This window comes from Triturus cristatus, chromosome 7, assembly GCF_964204655.1.
Source record: "Triturus cristatus chromosome 7, aTriCri1.1, whole genome shotgun sequence".
Classification (NCBI taxonomy): domain Eukaryota; kingdom Metazoa; phylum Chordata; class Amphibia; order Caudata; family Salamandridae; genus Triturus; species Triturus cristatus.
Window position 1 is genome coordinate 661,581,562 of NC_140590.1, and position 16,046 is coordinate 661,597,607.

General features: G+C 53.0%; 1 protein-coding gene across 3 annotated transcripts in view; it reads right to left on the reverse strand.

Annotated features, from left to right (window-relative positions):
• The window catches only part of LOC146810314 (ATP-binding cassette sub-family A member 10-like), a 1,546,030-nt gene that overhangs the window by 629,882 nt on the left and 900,102 nt on the right, over positions 1 to 16,046 (reverse strand). For all 3 annotated transcript variants that reach the window (XM_085617307.1, XM_085617308.1, XM_085617306.1), the window contains one exon: positions 11,667 to 11,786. In XM_085617307.1, coding sequence (XP_085473433.1) covers positions 11,667 to 11,786 — 120 coding nt within the window. The remainder of the gene's footprint in view (positions 1 to 11,666; positions 11,787 to 16,046) is intronic.

Here is a 16,046-nt window from a genome sequence, read left to right on the forward strand (position 1 = left end):
TTTCCAGTTGGAACTGAATGCTTTGGCACTGGTGTCGATCTGGGTTTTGATAACATTGGTACTGAATCTGGCAGTTGAGTCAGCGCCGAGCCTAGGGCCGGCGGGAAGTAGGCTTTGGTGCCGACCATGGCCCAAAGGCAGTGGTGACCTGGAGTGTGAGACCGGCCTCACGGCGTATGCCCTCCCGATCATCCAGCCAACCTGCAACCACCCCCAAGACACGGCATCTCCGACTCCGGCCGCCCCAGCCACACAGACCCGAGGGCCGGCCAGAGTCCCCGACAGACTCGACACCCTACCACGCATGTCCTACCGAGGGAGCGGGAACCCCCGAGCCAGACCAAGAGGCGCCAGCCCAGTCGCACCTCGGATCGCCTTCCCCCGGGAGGGCTCGATCGGCCACCAGGCCCCTGGGGAGCAGGCGCCTCGCCTGCCGAGCGTCTGGGGACCCTCCCAGACCCACCTGAAAAGACCAAAGAAACGAGCGGCAGGAAATCCCGCCGAACCCCCTCAGTCACCAAAGACCCCTCTCTGCGAGGACTCCGGACTTCAAAGGGCAGGGGGAGTATATTAGGGGGTGCCGGAGGGACGAATGGCAGAGAAGACCTGGAACCATCGAAGCCTGCTGACGCTGTCGCGGCTCCCGAACACCGAACCACCTAGGCCTGCTGAGTGACTCGCGGCCCCCAGCCATTGAACCATCTGAGCCCTGCTGACGAGATCGCGGCTCCCGAACTCCGAACCACCTGGGCCTGCTGAGTGACTCGCGGCCCCCAGCCATTGAACCATCTGAGCCCTGCTGACGAGATCGCGGCTCCCGAACTCCGACTACCTGTGCCTGCTGAGTGACTCGCGGCGCTCCCCTCGAGGACGAATTGGCAAAAGATCGCCCAGAGAAACAACACCCTCCAGCTCGAGGATTGTGAGCTATCCGCAGGGTACTTTGCAGAGACACTACCTTCAAAGACTGTCCCGCTACCCCCATTCCCCTACCATCGATTTGTAGTATCTTGTGCCGCTGATGTACTACTTACTCCTTGGATCATAAAGATCCCTTGAACTCTTCGATAAAAGAAACTATCGTCCTACAAAGAATACGTGTGGTGTCCCTCTGTTCGTAGTGTAAGTTCAGGGTGTGCGCGCCTGGTTCGGCCTACTTGGGAGAGGTGGGTCAAAGGGGTGGGCAAGACGTGTACCGAACCCCCCTCCGGCGAACGCCTTTCCAACATTTGGTGGCAGCGGTGGGATACGAGCCGACACCGAAAGAGAGCGTGCAGGGAACGACTGACGCACTACCAAACAGAGATGGAAGGAAAAACCTCCCTGGGTGCCGCAGGTACCGAAATGAGCTCACCGTTCCGAGAGGATCAATTGGACTATTATACGCATAGAGAATTAAAACAATTTTGCAAAGACCTTGGAATCGCTACCACCGGATTAAGCACAAAGGAAGACTTCCAGAAAGTATTGAAGACCTGGGTCGAGACGGGGGCGCCCCCGACCCAAACGGAAGGAGACTCCGCCCATGAACCACGGAGCATCCCGGTGAGAAACAACGGGCCAGAGGGGAACCTGTCCCCCGAGGAACTAGCAGACCGAGAGAGAAGCCGCAACCACGAACTTGAACTGGCCAAGCTGAAAATCGAGGGAGAAATAAAACTGGCCGAGAAAAAGTTAGCCGTCGAGCAGTTACGGCTACAGGGGGAACTCGAGGAGAAGAAACGCCAAAGAGAGCACGACGAAAAGAAACTCCAGCTTGAACATGAACGCAGCCTGAAAGAGATCGAGTTGAGGGCTAAAAGCGAAGAGTCACGACCTTCCGGGAATCTACCATCCGCTCCCACCGTGGAAGCCAAAGTCCACATCCCCAAGGATGTGGTAATGGAGTATTACAAAAACGACGATATCCAGCAGTGGTTTAAGGCCTACGAAGTCGCCATGACCTCTCACCGAGTCCCGCAGAAGGATTGGGGGGCTGGCCTGTGGGGCCGGTTCTTAAGCGAAGGAAGAGATACCCTGCTGGATCTGCCCTCCACAGTCATGAACTCCTACAGCCACATGAAAGAAGCCCTCGTGGGCCGGTATGGACTCACCCCCGAGATGTACCGGCAACGGTTCCGAGATTGCAAAAAGATACCGGGCACCACATGGGTAGAATACGTGAACTTTTACAGCCGGGCCTTGGACGGGTGGATCAAGGGCAGCAAGGTCTCCACCTTCGAAGAGCTGTTTGATCTGATCGCCTGGGAACATTTAGCGGCCAATTGCTTTGTAGAACTGCACCAACATCTCTTGGACAGTAAACTCACCGACCCTCGAAAGCTGGCCGCCGAGGCTGACCGTTGGGTGTACACCCGGGCCACCCGAGGCCCCGTGGGAGACTACGGTCGCCACAGTCAAGGACCCCCCCGCCAGAGGGGCGGAGGAAACCACGGCCGACCGAGAGACTTCCCAGGGGGGCCCCCGCACAGCCCTCCCAGCAGCCCACCAGCGGCAGGTCCAGCCCCGTCCCCAGCCAGCACCAGAGCCCTGGGACAGCTAGGGCCTCGAACCAGGATCACCTGCTTCCGCTGCCAACAGCCCGGACACTACGCCAATGACCCCCAGTGTCCCCAGTATCAACGAACCGCAACGACCAACCCCCCGGCCCGGCAGATGGCCTCCGTGGCCCTAGGGGAAGAGATAGAGGACTCTGAAGAGTGGGAACCAGCTGCCATGGCCCTGGTCTCCCTTGGTGATCGAGAGATGGTCCCTGGGACACCCTTGCCCGCCAACACGAAGAAGTACCGACAGCAGGTGACCATCAACGGCCACCGAGTCGAGGGCCTCCGCGATACCGGAGCAAGTGTCACCGCGGTCCACCGCAAACTAATCTCTGAAGACCAGATCCTACCTGGTGCCCTCTGTCCGGTCATATCCTCCGACAATTCCGAGAGCCTCTGCCAGATGGCTCTGGTGCCTTTCGAGTGGGGAGGAGTCTCCGGAGAATTGAAGGTAGCCGTCCGAACATCACAGCCCGTAGACTGCCTCCTGGGCAACGACTTTGAGAGTTCCCCGTGGGGGCAAGTGGAACGAAGAGCCCATCTCGGGATGATGGGCCTACCCGAATGGGTCTGCGCCACCACGCGCTCCATGACCGCGCGATTGCCTCCCTCCGAGGGCGGTGAGGCCATCCCACCGAACACTGTCCCCGAGAACCGGGACACCCTACCGGAAACGGACAACCCTCCTTCGGAGGGAGAAGAAGACACTAACCCGGGAGAAGGGCCGGAACCTTCCGCCCCTGAGGCACTGACTGAGCTCGGAGAACTGCCCGAGATGGCCCAGTGGCGCTGTGAGGGAAGGCCCTCCCGTGAAGAGTTCTGCCAGGAACAGGCCACCTGCCCTTCCCTCGTGGGACTCCGACAACAAGCAGAAGCCCAGACCGCCGGTGACCGGACCGGGACCCACTGGGTCTATTGGGACAATGGCCTCCTATACAGCGAACCAAAGTCAGCCGAGCTAGGCGCAGCCCGAGTACTGGTGGTACCCCTGCACTTCAGAAGCCTCCTCCTGGGCCTGGCCCACGATGTACCCTTGGCAGGACACTTAGGCCAAGACAAAACATATCAGCGAATAGTTACCCACTTCTATTGGCCCAAGATGCAAGCAAATGTAGAAGTCCACTGTAAATCCTGCCTCACGTGCCAGGGCAGTGGGAAAAGTGGCGGAAAGCGCAAGGCTCCATTACAACCCTTTCCCGTTGTGAGTACCCCGTTTGAGCGGGTCGGCATCGACATCGTGGGACCCCTGGATCCGAAGACCGCCCAGGGCCACAGATTCATCCTCGTCCTGGTGGACCATGCCACCCGCTACCCCGAGGCCATTCCCCTCCGCACCGTGACGGCTCCCGTGGTGGGCCGGGCTCTCATGGGGATTTTCTCCCGTGTCGGATTCCCTCGCGAGGTTGTGAGTGATCGCGGCACTAACTTCATATCCCGCTACATGAAGTCCCTGTGGCAGCAGTGCGGAGTAACATATAAGTTCACGACTCCCTACCACCCCCAGGGCAACGGCCTGGTGGAACGCTTCAACCGAACCCTGAAGGGGATGATCCCGGGCCTCGAGGAGCCCCTGCGCCGAAGATGGGACGTCCTCCTCCCTTGCCTCCTGTTCGCGTACCGGGAAGTTCCCCAAAAGTCCCTGGGGTTCAGCCCATTCGAACTACTATACGGACACCCCGTCCGGGGGCCCCTGAGCCTGGTCAAAGAGGGCTGGGAGACAAGCCCCCGGGGGACCCCCCCTGATGTTTTCCGCCACATCCTGGCGCTCCGCAACCAGACCCGGAAGTTCAGAGAGCTCCCTGAGGCTAACCTCGAGGCCAGCCAAGAAGAGATGAAGCGCTGGTATGACCAGAACGCAACTCTGGTCGAGTTCCAGCCGGGCCAGCAGGTTTGGGTCATGGCCCCGGTGAAACCCTGCGCCCTACAGGACAAATGGACTGGCCCCTTCAAGGTGATCGAGCGGAAGAGTCAGGTCACGTACCTGATCGATGTACAGTCCCCGCGGAACCCCCTCCGGGTTCTCCACGTGAACCGTCTCAAGCCCCACTTTGTGAGAACGGAGTTGAGTTTGCTACTGGCCACCAATGATGGGGCGGAAGAAGACACTGAACCCCTGCCCGACCCCCTGTGCGCGAAAGAACTGGATGGTTCCGTGGAGGGAGTGAAGCTGTCAACCACCCTCACTCCCCAACAGTCCGACGACTGTCGCCAGCTGCTCAGACAATTCGCAGACCTCTTCTCCCTCATCCCAAGGGTCACCGACTGGTGTGTCCACGACGTAGACACCGGCGACAGCCCACCTGTGAGACACCGAGCCTACCGGGTGCCTGACCGGGTCCGCACCTGTATCAAGACCGAAGTACAGAAGATGTTAACCCTTGGAGTGATCGAACCCTCCGATAGCCCCTGGGCCAGCCCGGTAGTCCTGGTCCCGAAAGCGGCCGTCCCTGGGGTCGCCCCCGAACTAAGATTCTGTGTGGACTACCGGGGGCTCAATGCGGTCACCCGGGCGGACGCTCACCCTATTCCCCGCGCCGACGAGCTCATCGACCGCCTTGGGGCCGCACGTTTCCTCAGCACCTTCGACCTGACCTGCGGTTACTGGCAGATTGCGCTCACGGAGGGAGCAAAAGAACGCTCCGCCTTCTCCACACCCGATGGACACTACCGCTTCAGGGTCATGCCGTTCGGGATGAAAAATGCCCCGGCCACTTTCCAGCGGTTGGTAAACAAGGTCCTGGCCGGACTCGTGGAGTTCAGCGCAGCGTACCTTGACGACATAGCCGTATTCAGCTCTCAATGGCACGAGCATCTCCAGCACCTCCGACAAGTACTGCTGGCCCTGCGCCAAGCCGGCCTAACAGTGAAGGCCAGCAAATGCCAGCTCGGGCAAGGCTCCGTGGTCTACCTGGGGCATCAGGTGGGCAGCGGGCAGGTCGCCCCCCTCCAACCAAAGATCGACGCCATCAAGTCCTGGGAGCCCCCCACCACTCAGACGGAAGTCCGGGCCTTCCTGGGCCTTACAGGATACTACCGGCGGTTCATTAAAAACTATGGTAGCCTCGCAGGGCCTCTCACAGAGTTGACCTCCAAAAAGCTCCCGAAGAAGGTGCAGTGGACCCCCCGTGCCAGCAGGCGTTCGACGCCTTGAAAACCGCCATATGCACCGCCCCAGTACTCAAGGCCCCCGACTACTCCCAAGAGTTTGTGGTCCAGACCGACGCATCCGAACACGGCATCGGAGCCGTCCTCTCGCAGTTCAACGACAAGGGCATAGATCAGCCCATAGCCTTCATCAGCCGAAGGCTGCTGCCTCGAGAGCAGCGTTGGAGTACCATAGAACGAGAGACCTTCGCCGTAGTCTGGGCCCTTTAGAAACTACGGCCCTATTTGTTCGGCACCCACTTCCGAGTGCAGACGGACCACCGGCCCTTACGGTGGCTGATGCAGATGAGGGGAGAGAACCCCAAGCTATTACGATGGTCAATCTCCCTCCAAGGGATGGACTTCACTGTCGAGCATCGCCCCGGGACGGATCATGCCAACGCCGACGGCCTGTCCCGGTTCTTCCGCTTCGGCGAGGAGAACCCCCCAGTGGAGGGGTAGTTCTCCACGCCTTTCAGCTGGGGGGGACGCGTGTGAGACCGGCCTCACGGCGTATGCCCTCCCGATCATCCAGCCAACCTGCAACCACCCCCAAGACACGGCATCTCCAACTCCGGCCGCCCCAGCCACACAGACCCGAGGGCCGGCCAGAGTCCCCGACAGACTCGACACCCTACCACGCATGTCCGACCGAGGGAGCGGGAACCCCCGAGCCAGACCAAGAGGCGCCAGCCCAGTCGCACCTTGGATCGCCTTCCCCCGGGAGGGCTCGATCGGCCACCAGGCCCCTGGGGAGCAGGCGCCTCGCCTGCCGAGCGTCTGGGGACCCTCCCAGACCCACCTGAAAAGACCAAAGAAACGAGCGGCAGGAAATCCCGCCGAACCCCCTCAGTCACCAAAGACCCCTCTCTGCGAGGACTCCGGACTTCAAAGGGCAGGGGGAGTATATTAGGGGGTGCCTGAGGGACGAATGGCAGAGAAGGCCTGGAACCATCGAAGCCTGCTGACGCTGTCACGGCTCCCGAACACCGAACCACCTAGGCCTGCTGAGTGACTCGCGGCCCCCAGCCATTGAACCATCTGAGCCCTGCTGACGAGATCGCGGCTCCCGAACTCCGAACCACCTGGGCCTGCTGAGTGACTCGCGGCCCCCAGCCATTGAACCATCTGAGCCCTGCTGACGAGATCGCGGCTCCCGAACTCCGACTACCTGTGCCTGCTGAGTGACTCGCGGCGCTCCCCTCGAGGACGAATTGGCAAAAGATCGCCCAGAGAAACAACACCCTCCAGCTCGAGGATTGTGAGCTATCCGCAGGGTACTTTGCAGAGACACTACCTTCAAAGACTGTCCCGCTACCCCCATTCCCCTACCACCGATTTGTAGTATCGTGTGCCGCTGATGTACTACTTACTCCTTGGATCATAAAGATCCCTTGAACTCTTCGATAAAAGAAACTATCGTCCTACAAAGAATATGTGTGGTGTCCCTCTGTTCGTAGTGTAAGTTCAGGGTGTGCGCGCCTGGTTCGGCCTACTTGGGAGAGGTGGGTCAAAGGGGTGGGCAAGACGTGTACCGAACCCCCCTCCGGCGAACGCCTTTCCAACATGGATGAAGGCCTCTATGGGTCCAGAGCAGCTGAATGCCCTTCGTGGGGCACAAGATCGGAGCTGTGTCGATAGGGAGGGGGAGTTGTACACATTAACTTTTGAGCTGACAGAAGGTCTCCCATCTTGAGGTTCGAGCCAGAACTATCTTTTGGGGCGAAAGTCTCTTTATCAGCAGCTGAAGGAAGATGATTGAGATCCTGGTCGTTGAAGAGGTCTGGAGTATTTTCAATACCTCTGCACAACCACTTGAGTAGAAGGGCCCAGTGGTCTGAAAGTCTGACCAGATGGTCTGTCACACGTCATAGACGGCCTCATTAAGCTTGGGTGAGAGGCAAGGATTACAGACCTGATGGAGGTCAGCCCAGGGTGTTTTGCACAACACCAAGGGAAGTATAGAAAAGGCACCTGTTTCATCACAGGCAAGGCATGGTGAGGGTGCACCAATGGAAGGGAAAGAGGTCTCAACAGGCGATGCCCAGGAGGGGGCCAAAGTAGACTGGAAAATTCCCAGGCAAAACTGTGGGCGACAACCTGATATCAGAAAAAAATTATTCTTTTGTTGTCTTCAGCCCCCGCTGGGGCCTCTTTCCCTTCCATCAATCTAGTTTAATTCTGACTGAGGGAGAGGTACGGTAAGGACCAAAAAGAACACTGCAATGGTGTCAACCCAGAGCATGTCAGCACCCATCCGGACCCGATGGCAGAAAAAAACACAATCTAACAATACAGCTTATGACTATGCACATTGCAAGCAAGAGGAGTCACATTACCTCATGAGTCGAGAAGATTTCTTTGAAGAAAAACAACTTGCATACATTTGAGCCCAACACTAGCATGTACAACATGTGTATTTAAAACCACACATGCCTGTCACATACAGTTTCCCTTTGAAACAATAGATTTAACCCTAAGGATATGAAAACCTTCCAGCAGTGGCAGAGGCACAATACGTCAACATGCAGGGCTCTAATTCTGTCACAAAAGAAAGTACAAGGTCAGGGGGATAATTAAATAGTAGTATAGATGCAATGAACAAAAGATGCAACAACTCCCTTCCATTAATAATTTAAACAAGAGGCTCTGATGCCTCTCCAGAATAGACTTAACTCAGATGCTATAAAGTCCTTTTAGGAAGGCATAGGGTTGAACAGGGAAAGCTGATGGACCCAAAACTTAGTACATGGGATTCAACACAGAGGCTGTGAGGTCTACCCAGGCGTAACATAGTAACAAACTGAAAGCTCAGCTGTTGGTAAACCTGGAAAACGTATTTAACCAAGAGAATGTACAATCTACCTGGAGTGATGTAAGAGTTGCCAAGGAAAGACATAGCTTCCCAAAAGCCTAGCACAATTGATATAAACAACACTTTTAAAGCCCTCTCAGTAGCATCGTATGCCCAGCTGAGGGGTAATCTAGTTTCAGAGTATGGCGCACTGGTTAGAGATATTCGTGGAATAATGTTTACCACAGTGAATGAAGAGCATGAGGTTTGGAGGAAAAGGTTCTGGGGCAATATGGTGATAAACTATGGGAAGTGAATGGTCAGTGGCAAAGAAATCTAAGTTGGTAACGCGAATCAATACTACATTTGTGTTTTTTAGGATGGGACAGGGTCTTTTCCCAAAGGACCTGCTTAAACGGGGCCAAATAAGAAGGTACATAGTGAGTTCCTCTTCACTTTTCCTGGATTGCTGAGTTAGATGTTCCAGAGGAAGGTTTATAATGATCTGGGTGAAACTGGATCAGTCAAAGTTTGTTTTAATGGGTCCCATGGCCTGGTTGAAAATAAAGGAAGCCCTCAAGTTAGTGACCAAGGCTCAATTGACGGAGATGCCCCAACTAAAAAGTATACACAGTAGCAATGCAGCTATTACATTTGGCACTGACAGAAATCCCCACAAACTCTGAATGCTCTCAGTTGTGGCAGGTGAGACCGGGAGATATGGTAGAGGAATCAGGCATAAAACAACAATCCAGCAACAGGAGGCCAGTTTGTCCAGATGTACAGCAAAGGAAGCCTGGCTGAAGCGATTAGAGGTAACCCGTGTTGACATTAACATGCACTGACTGTACCTTGTTCCTTAAATCTCTCTGCGCCACCGTAAGACTACAACTGAGCCGGCTTGGGATGTGGCAAAGACGAGGTGAAGGCTCACTCGAAAGAGCAGTCAGATGATATTTATTCAGCAGCTTACTAGGGTGTGGAGCAAGCACAGCTCTGCAGAGCTAATATAGGCCAACATCAGCTGCAGTCAACACCTCTGTGCTTTTAGTAATGGGAATATAGCCAAACCCTACTATAGTGTAAATTACTGAAGGATTACTGATCAGGAGAGAAGGTGCAATTGAGAGCTTTAGTGCACGGCAAATTTGGGGCTGCGTGTGTCTTGTGACCCTGTGGCAAACATTGATACTTCAACAACTGAGCATGAAATAAAGCAAGGATTCAGACGTGCCCAATAAAGGGAGGGGAGAGGGAAGCACCGATAATTAAACATTACACAATGATCCAGTTGTGGTGCTATTAACATCAGAACCCACACATAGTTTCCACTAAAAAACGCAAGTCTGAAATGCTCTCAGTGAGGGTTGAAGAGAAACGAGGTGGTGCTCTTCGCTCAAAACTGTAAGGGATGTTACCTACAAAACAAACAGTGTGCCACTTGACTATGGTCTCCAGCAGGAGATCTCAGCTGAGACTCCCAGAAGCCCTCTGATGTTGTGATGAGGATCTGTGGGGAATGAGTGCTCACCCAAACCTGACCCTGTAAATAAATTCGTCTTTCACACTGTTTTCTCATTTTCTTTAACTCTGGTACTTGACCTCTGAACAGACCCAAACTGCATGTGCTCTTTTGGGATTAGAAGAAGGCGTGTGTCCTAGACTTACTTTAACTGGTTCTTTGGTCAGCTTTAATTATGCAGAAAGGGTTTGTGCAGTTGCATAACATACTGTCGTGCGGATGTTTTCCATGCTTGCATCTACAAATCTAAAAAGCTAAGGCTGCCCCGCCCGCTTTGGAAAGTTGAACGTGGCTGACACAAAACTAATTAGTCAACTTTGATAAGTAAAATGTCACAAACTGCAAATTTGCAGCGTATTGGTGATCGATCAGGATACATTGAATGGAAAGACTGGCTTTCGATCTCATATATGGTGTATTACTATCTTAATTGAATAAATATAGCTTGTCTGAATCTAAATAGTAGTGTTTGGCCAGAGGCAATGAATACAGCTGGCTCGTCTCCTGCCGGTCACACCCAATTTCTCTGTTTCATCCCTAACTTTACTTGTGACAGAGGAAGTAAGATGAAGAAGATCAAAAGGAAACCCACTCAGCAATGGGAAGGCAAATATGCACCGAGCAATCCAGGCCTCGCATTGTGGGAATAGCCCCGACTGCCTTTGAAAAGATGACTCTTTCCCACGAGTGGATGGAAGCTTGTAGTGGAAACTATCCTTGATCTTGGGAGTAACTGGGCCAGGCCCAGCCTTAGGAGAGCTTGCTTGAGAGAGGAGATGTGCAGCTGCAGCGAAAGGGTCACTGGATATGTTTCACCACAAACAATCTCGACAGAATTGGAGCGAAGCCACTCTGCCGAAAATCATGGAAACTTTAGTTTGATTTGCTCAGAGGCCACCCGCACTCACAGACTAATCTCACTCTTCAGATCAAGGTACCAAAGACAAACAGGGGTTCACCTTCAAAACCTGTTTGTCAATGTTTGTTCTCCTGCTTAGACAGTGCAGCCTCTTCCTGACATAGCCTGATAATGGATTTTCCAACGGAAAGGTAGCCAAAATAACCAGATACTCACATCTTCTGTGTGAACAGTAACACAAACTCCACAGCGACTAGACACAGTTAATCTTAGAATAGCAGAGGACACTTGCCAAGGGGCACCAGATTCAAATTTTCTTTTGTTATCATCAGTCAGTCTCATTCCTGGTCAATGTAATATTTTTAAAATGAATGCATTTTTAATGTATTTTACTGACGTGTCTAATCGACACGCAGTTATGTGATTACAGGTATAGAGATGTCCAAATACATGTAGGCAAATTCAAGAACTCACAACAGCCAAAGCCCAAATTGCAACACTTTGGATCTGCAAACATGGTATTGACGTAAACAGATCATGTACTCACTATTTAAAAGAAAAAATGAGTCAAATGTCTGGATACTTATTCTTCTAGCATACAAATGCCAATTGCCCATCCACATCTAGGTGTCCATCCGCCACAGGTCCGCCTCATCACAATGATTGTCACCCGTCTTAATTAGGATGGGTCAATCAGCAACAATTTATCCTGCTATGTGTAGCAGTATCATCTTATTTTACATTCTACGCATCATACCATAGGTCACCTCATTCCTGAAATCGCATTGCTTGCACCACTTTTACCTGTTTGTTCAATAGCTTGGTCTCCCTCCAATTTTAAGAAAACATCTTCCAAAGTTGTCATGGAAACCCCATAGGTTGTTATGTCCTGGCCTGTACGAATGTCGAGATCAGAAAAAAGGTCTGCAAGAAAGAAAATGAGCCTTTAAGTGAAAATTACAGATTGAATATCAGAATTCTTCCCAAAAATAGAAGCCTTTTTCATTAGTAACTTGCCAAACAGTTATATATAAATAACAGGCTATCATGGTTGAAATAGGCCTGAATAAAGTTGCAGACTTGACAAATTGCCAGGCTTTATTTTGTGTCTGCACCAAAGATCTCAAACAGCCCTAACATGTAGCATTGATGCATCTACAACACTAGGGTGTAGGTAGTCATTCTCAAATAATATGAAAGAAGTAAGATGAAGAAGTACTACACATGCCAGGGGGTGAAGATTTGCAGGCAGGTCTCATTTGGCAGTAGATAAAACTTCTGGTAATTTCCATCACTCCTTGGCACCACCCCTACAATTGTCACCATTAAAAGGAGAAGCTTAAATAAATAAGGTTTTGTTCTTACTTTTGTCCGTCGGCGGTTCCTCCGCAATGGCAGAGGAGCGTTGCCCCACTGGATCTAAGCCTGCTGCTGAAAAATAAAATATTTTATTCTACTTTTATTTTTCAGCTGCTTGCTGAGCCAAGCGTGTGCAGGGAGGGGTTGAGCTGGACCATGGATGGGACGAGGAGTGGAGTGCATTTATAAGTGCGCATGTCAGTTTGGCTGCCCATCTTAGGCCGACTAAAAAGACACGTGCAGTTATGTTTCTCCAACCCAGCTGTATTCCATAGCCGGGTGGAGAAATGGTAAAGACTCCCTGTGCCTGAGCGAACGTTAAACCAGCCCGCCGTATGAGAGCACCGCAGGGATTGCATGGGGAGTCTCTGATGGTGTCCCAGGGACTGCTGGGAGCAGGAAGCAGAGGAGTACCGAGACAGCCAGCAGCATCAGGGAATAAAAAATATATATATTAGTCCCCCCCCCCCCCTCCACGGCTGCCCTGCCACTTTTTATTGCCAGCAGCTGCAACTGTTTTTTCCCTAATCACTCGAAACAGATATTGAACAATTCACTGGGTGGTTGACGAAAGAAACCTTTTATCTAAAACATACCTTTAAATAGGTGGCTCTAGTGAAGCAAAAACTTCATACCTCTAAAACTCCAGCCACACCTGAACTGAACAATCAAAATCCTAGCAAACGTGACGAAATCGAGACAAAAGGAAAAGTGGTATTTTTTCTAGGTTGCTTGGCGCCTCTCAGGAGAAAACCACGTGGCAATTTATACAATAGTACCTATTTGAGTGGCGGTGCTGCAAGGTGAGGAGAACCACCCACCTCCCCAATTTACTAGCCTAAGATACCAGAGTACATTTACACTTCCCAGCACACGTCAAAGAAATCTTCGACAAATAATAGACAGTGCAATGAAATAAGCACAATTGAACAAAGATTCCAGATTCTCTCTGTCTTCTCTTCTCCTTTATTCAGTAGATCTTCACACACTGACACAGCCGACATGTGTTTCGTCGCATACATGGGAATTAGTCCCGCAACTTTTTCAAGGCTAAGTCTCCTTAATGTAAATTTTATTTCTATGGTGATATTTCCAACCCACAGAGGGTGTCTGTTGCTGCGGCGTCCTTAAATAAAGTTTCTACGAGTTCAGTAATCCCAATACGAAATGGTATCATGTAGCGTGTATAAGGCCTATTGTCTCCTCGACGCCGTCAGTCTCATGTTGTCGAGTACGCAACCTACGTGACGATATCGAGTCTACGAAAGGAGGATTTCAGTGCTTTATTTGTAAAAGAGTAAGTGCCAGTACCCAACGCTCTGCTTGGAAGTTGGTGGCCAGTGAAATTAGATGTAGGCACACCCAATACCAAGGCTATGTAGTCTTATATCCACCTCATACCCATAGCTGCCAGGGTTTCAGATTTCTTACGTGTGATATTTCCATAATTTAAGAGTAAATATGAGTAACATTCAACAACTATGGGGCAGATCTATATTGGAGATGCGCCACTTTTACGCCGCCGTTGCGTCACTTTTGTGATGCAGCGGCGGTGTAAACCCTGCGCCACGTTGCGCCATATTTACATCGTGACGCATCTATGGAGATGCGTCACGATGTAAAGCCCTGCGCCACGTAAAACCTGCGTCAGGTTTCACGTGGGCGTGTCGACAGAGGGGGGGGCGGTCCGTCGCAGGAACGCCCCTGAAAAGTGACTCAGTCAAATCTATAAGATTTAACTGAGTCACTTTCCCAACGCTGATGCGCCAAAACCCTGCGCCTGCTTGAAGCAGGCGTAAGGCTTGACGCACCATGTTAGGGATAGGGTAGGTTGGAACAGTGCTTGAGTTGCGTCGCGCTTGCGACGCAACTGAAGCACTGCGCCAACCTTACGCCATCGGATGCGTCACGCATCTGTTTATTCCTGCGCCATGATGCGCCGCATTGTAAATGCGGCGCATCATGTGTGGCGCAAGGGTAAACTTGCGTGACGCATCATTCCTGGCGCATCCTTGCTGATTTGCAGGGATGCGTCAGGAAACATAAATCTGCCCCTATGAGTGACACTTTTTCGCGCACAGTATAATGTCCCCCACACATAAGCAGCAGTATGACACAGCCCACAGTCTAGGTCGAACACCTTTTACTGGGCAGGAGGCAGAGAAACAATAAATTAAACAGAGATTGCCTGCCTTAGATAGCCTGTGCCTTCCTGTCTGGCAATCAATCAAATTAATGGCATTATCAGATCATGATCAATTGACAGTCTGTCCAGGCTCTCTGCCAGTGGGACCCCAGGCTACAGGATTTGAGAGGGTCTCCAAGGAGGATCTTATCCCTGTACAGTAGGCCCCTCTTTTACTGCTGTTTAGACTGGCCCAGTTTTTGGCATGTATTTAGAAGCTTCGTTTTGGGCTGGATAGCCACATGTGGTGTTGCGGTCTAGTTCTCGGCGCACTACGTGCGACGTCACTGGACTTCCGGCGGCGGCCATCTTGGACTCGCATTAGCGCGCCGATTCAAAGGGGATCGGAGCTCCGTGCCGGCGCTCCTGCTAGCTAATGTAATCTCGCAATAAATACCCCTTCCAGCACCAGCACCACGTCTGCATCCTTCTGTGGGGGGTACCATCTAAGAGAAAGGGGCAACATTACAATGGCGACGAGGAGGTGAAACGGCCCAGCGCTGCCTCCAGGGAGAGTGCCACGGGGTGAGCACGCTGTCTACACCCACGGTCACCACCCCATGCTGGCAGGAGCGCGGCAGTGTCACGGAGAGCGGTGGAGGACACGCATCAGGACGGGAGGACCCCGACAGAGCCTGGTTCAGAGCGGCAGCAGCCCGGCGGTAAGAGACAGCGCCAGGGAGAGGCACACGGCCAAGCAACTCCACGCATCGTGGCGGGGGTCACAGGAAGACGCGCGGGAAGCGGAAAACCCGACCAAGACGACGACCCAAGCGAGGGGAGCTCCAGCGGCGCCAGTGCGTCGAGAGGTTCGAGCCCACGGACGCGGTGGACGGAGGCTGGGAGCAAGATGAGTACCACATCGACCGGATCGCCGAACCCAGTACCCTTCCTAACGAAGGCGGGGGTTCCGGAGATGCCGTGGGAGGACTGGAAGCGGTATTTCTTGAACTATCTGTTCGCTTTAGAGGAAGAAGGCGGCGGAGAGTTCTCGAGCACGCGCAGGAAGAGGATACTCTTACACCACCTGGGGCCGGCAGGTCAGAGAGTGTACGACGATCTGGTGAAAGTAGTGCGGACCGCAGGAGACGACGACGTGTTTCAGCACGCGATCGACGATATGGATGCACATTACCACCCGACTGTGTGTGTAGCCGTCGACAGGTACAATTTCTACCACAGAGCGCAGCATAAAGGGGAAACGATCGACCAGTATGTGGCGGCGTTACAGAAGCTGTCTCTAACGTGCAAATTTGGGACCTTCCAGGAAGAGTTGATCAGGGACCAAATAGTAATGCATGCAGCGAACACGTCTATCCAAGACAAGCTGTGGGCCAATGGCGACGAACCCCTTAAGACAGTGGTGGCCATGGTAAAGAAAGCCGAATTGTCCAAGAGGTGTGCAGAGGTGGCGAAGAAGGAACGTCTCCCGGAACAAGCGGTGTGCAGGGTAGAGGAACGGAAGAGCCGCGAGGGCCAAGCGGCGGCAGAACAACACAACACGCGACCATACAGGAAGTCCGCAAACAAGGGCGCGAAACAGCAAGTACAGGGACAGGGGAACACCAACACGTGCTACAGATGTGGCAGCAATAGACACGCCGCCAACGACAAAGGGTGCCCAGCGTTCCGCGCCAAAT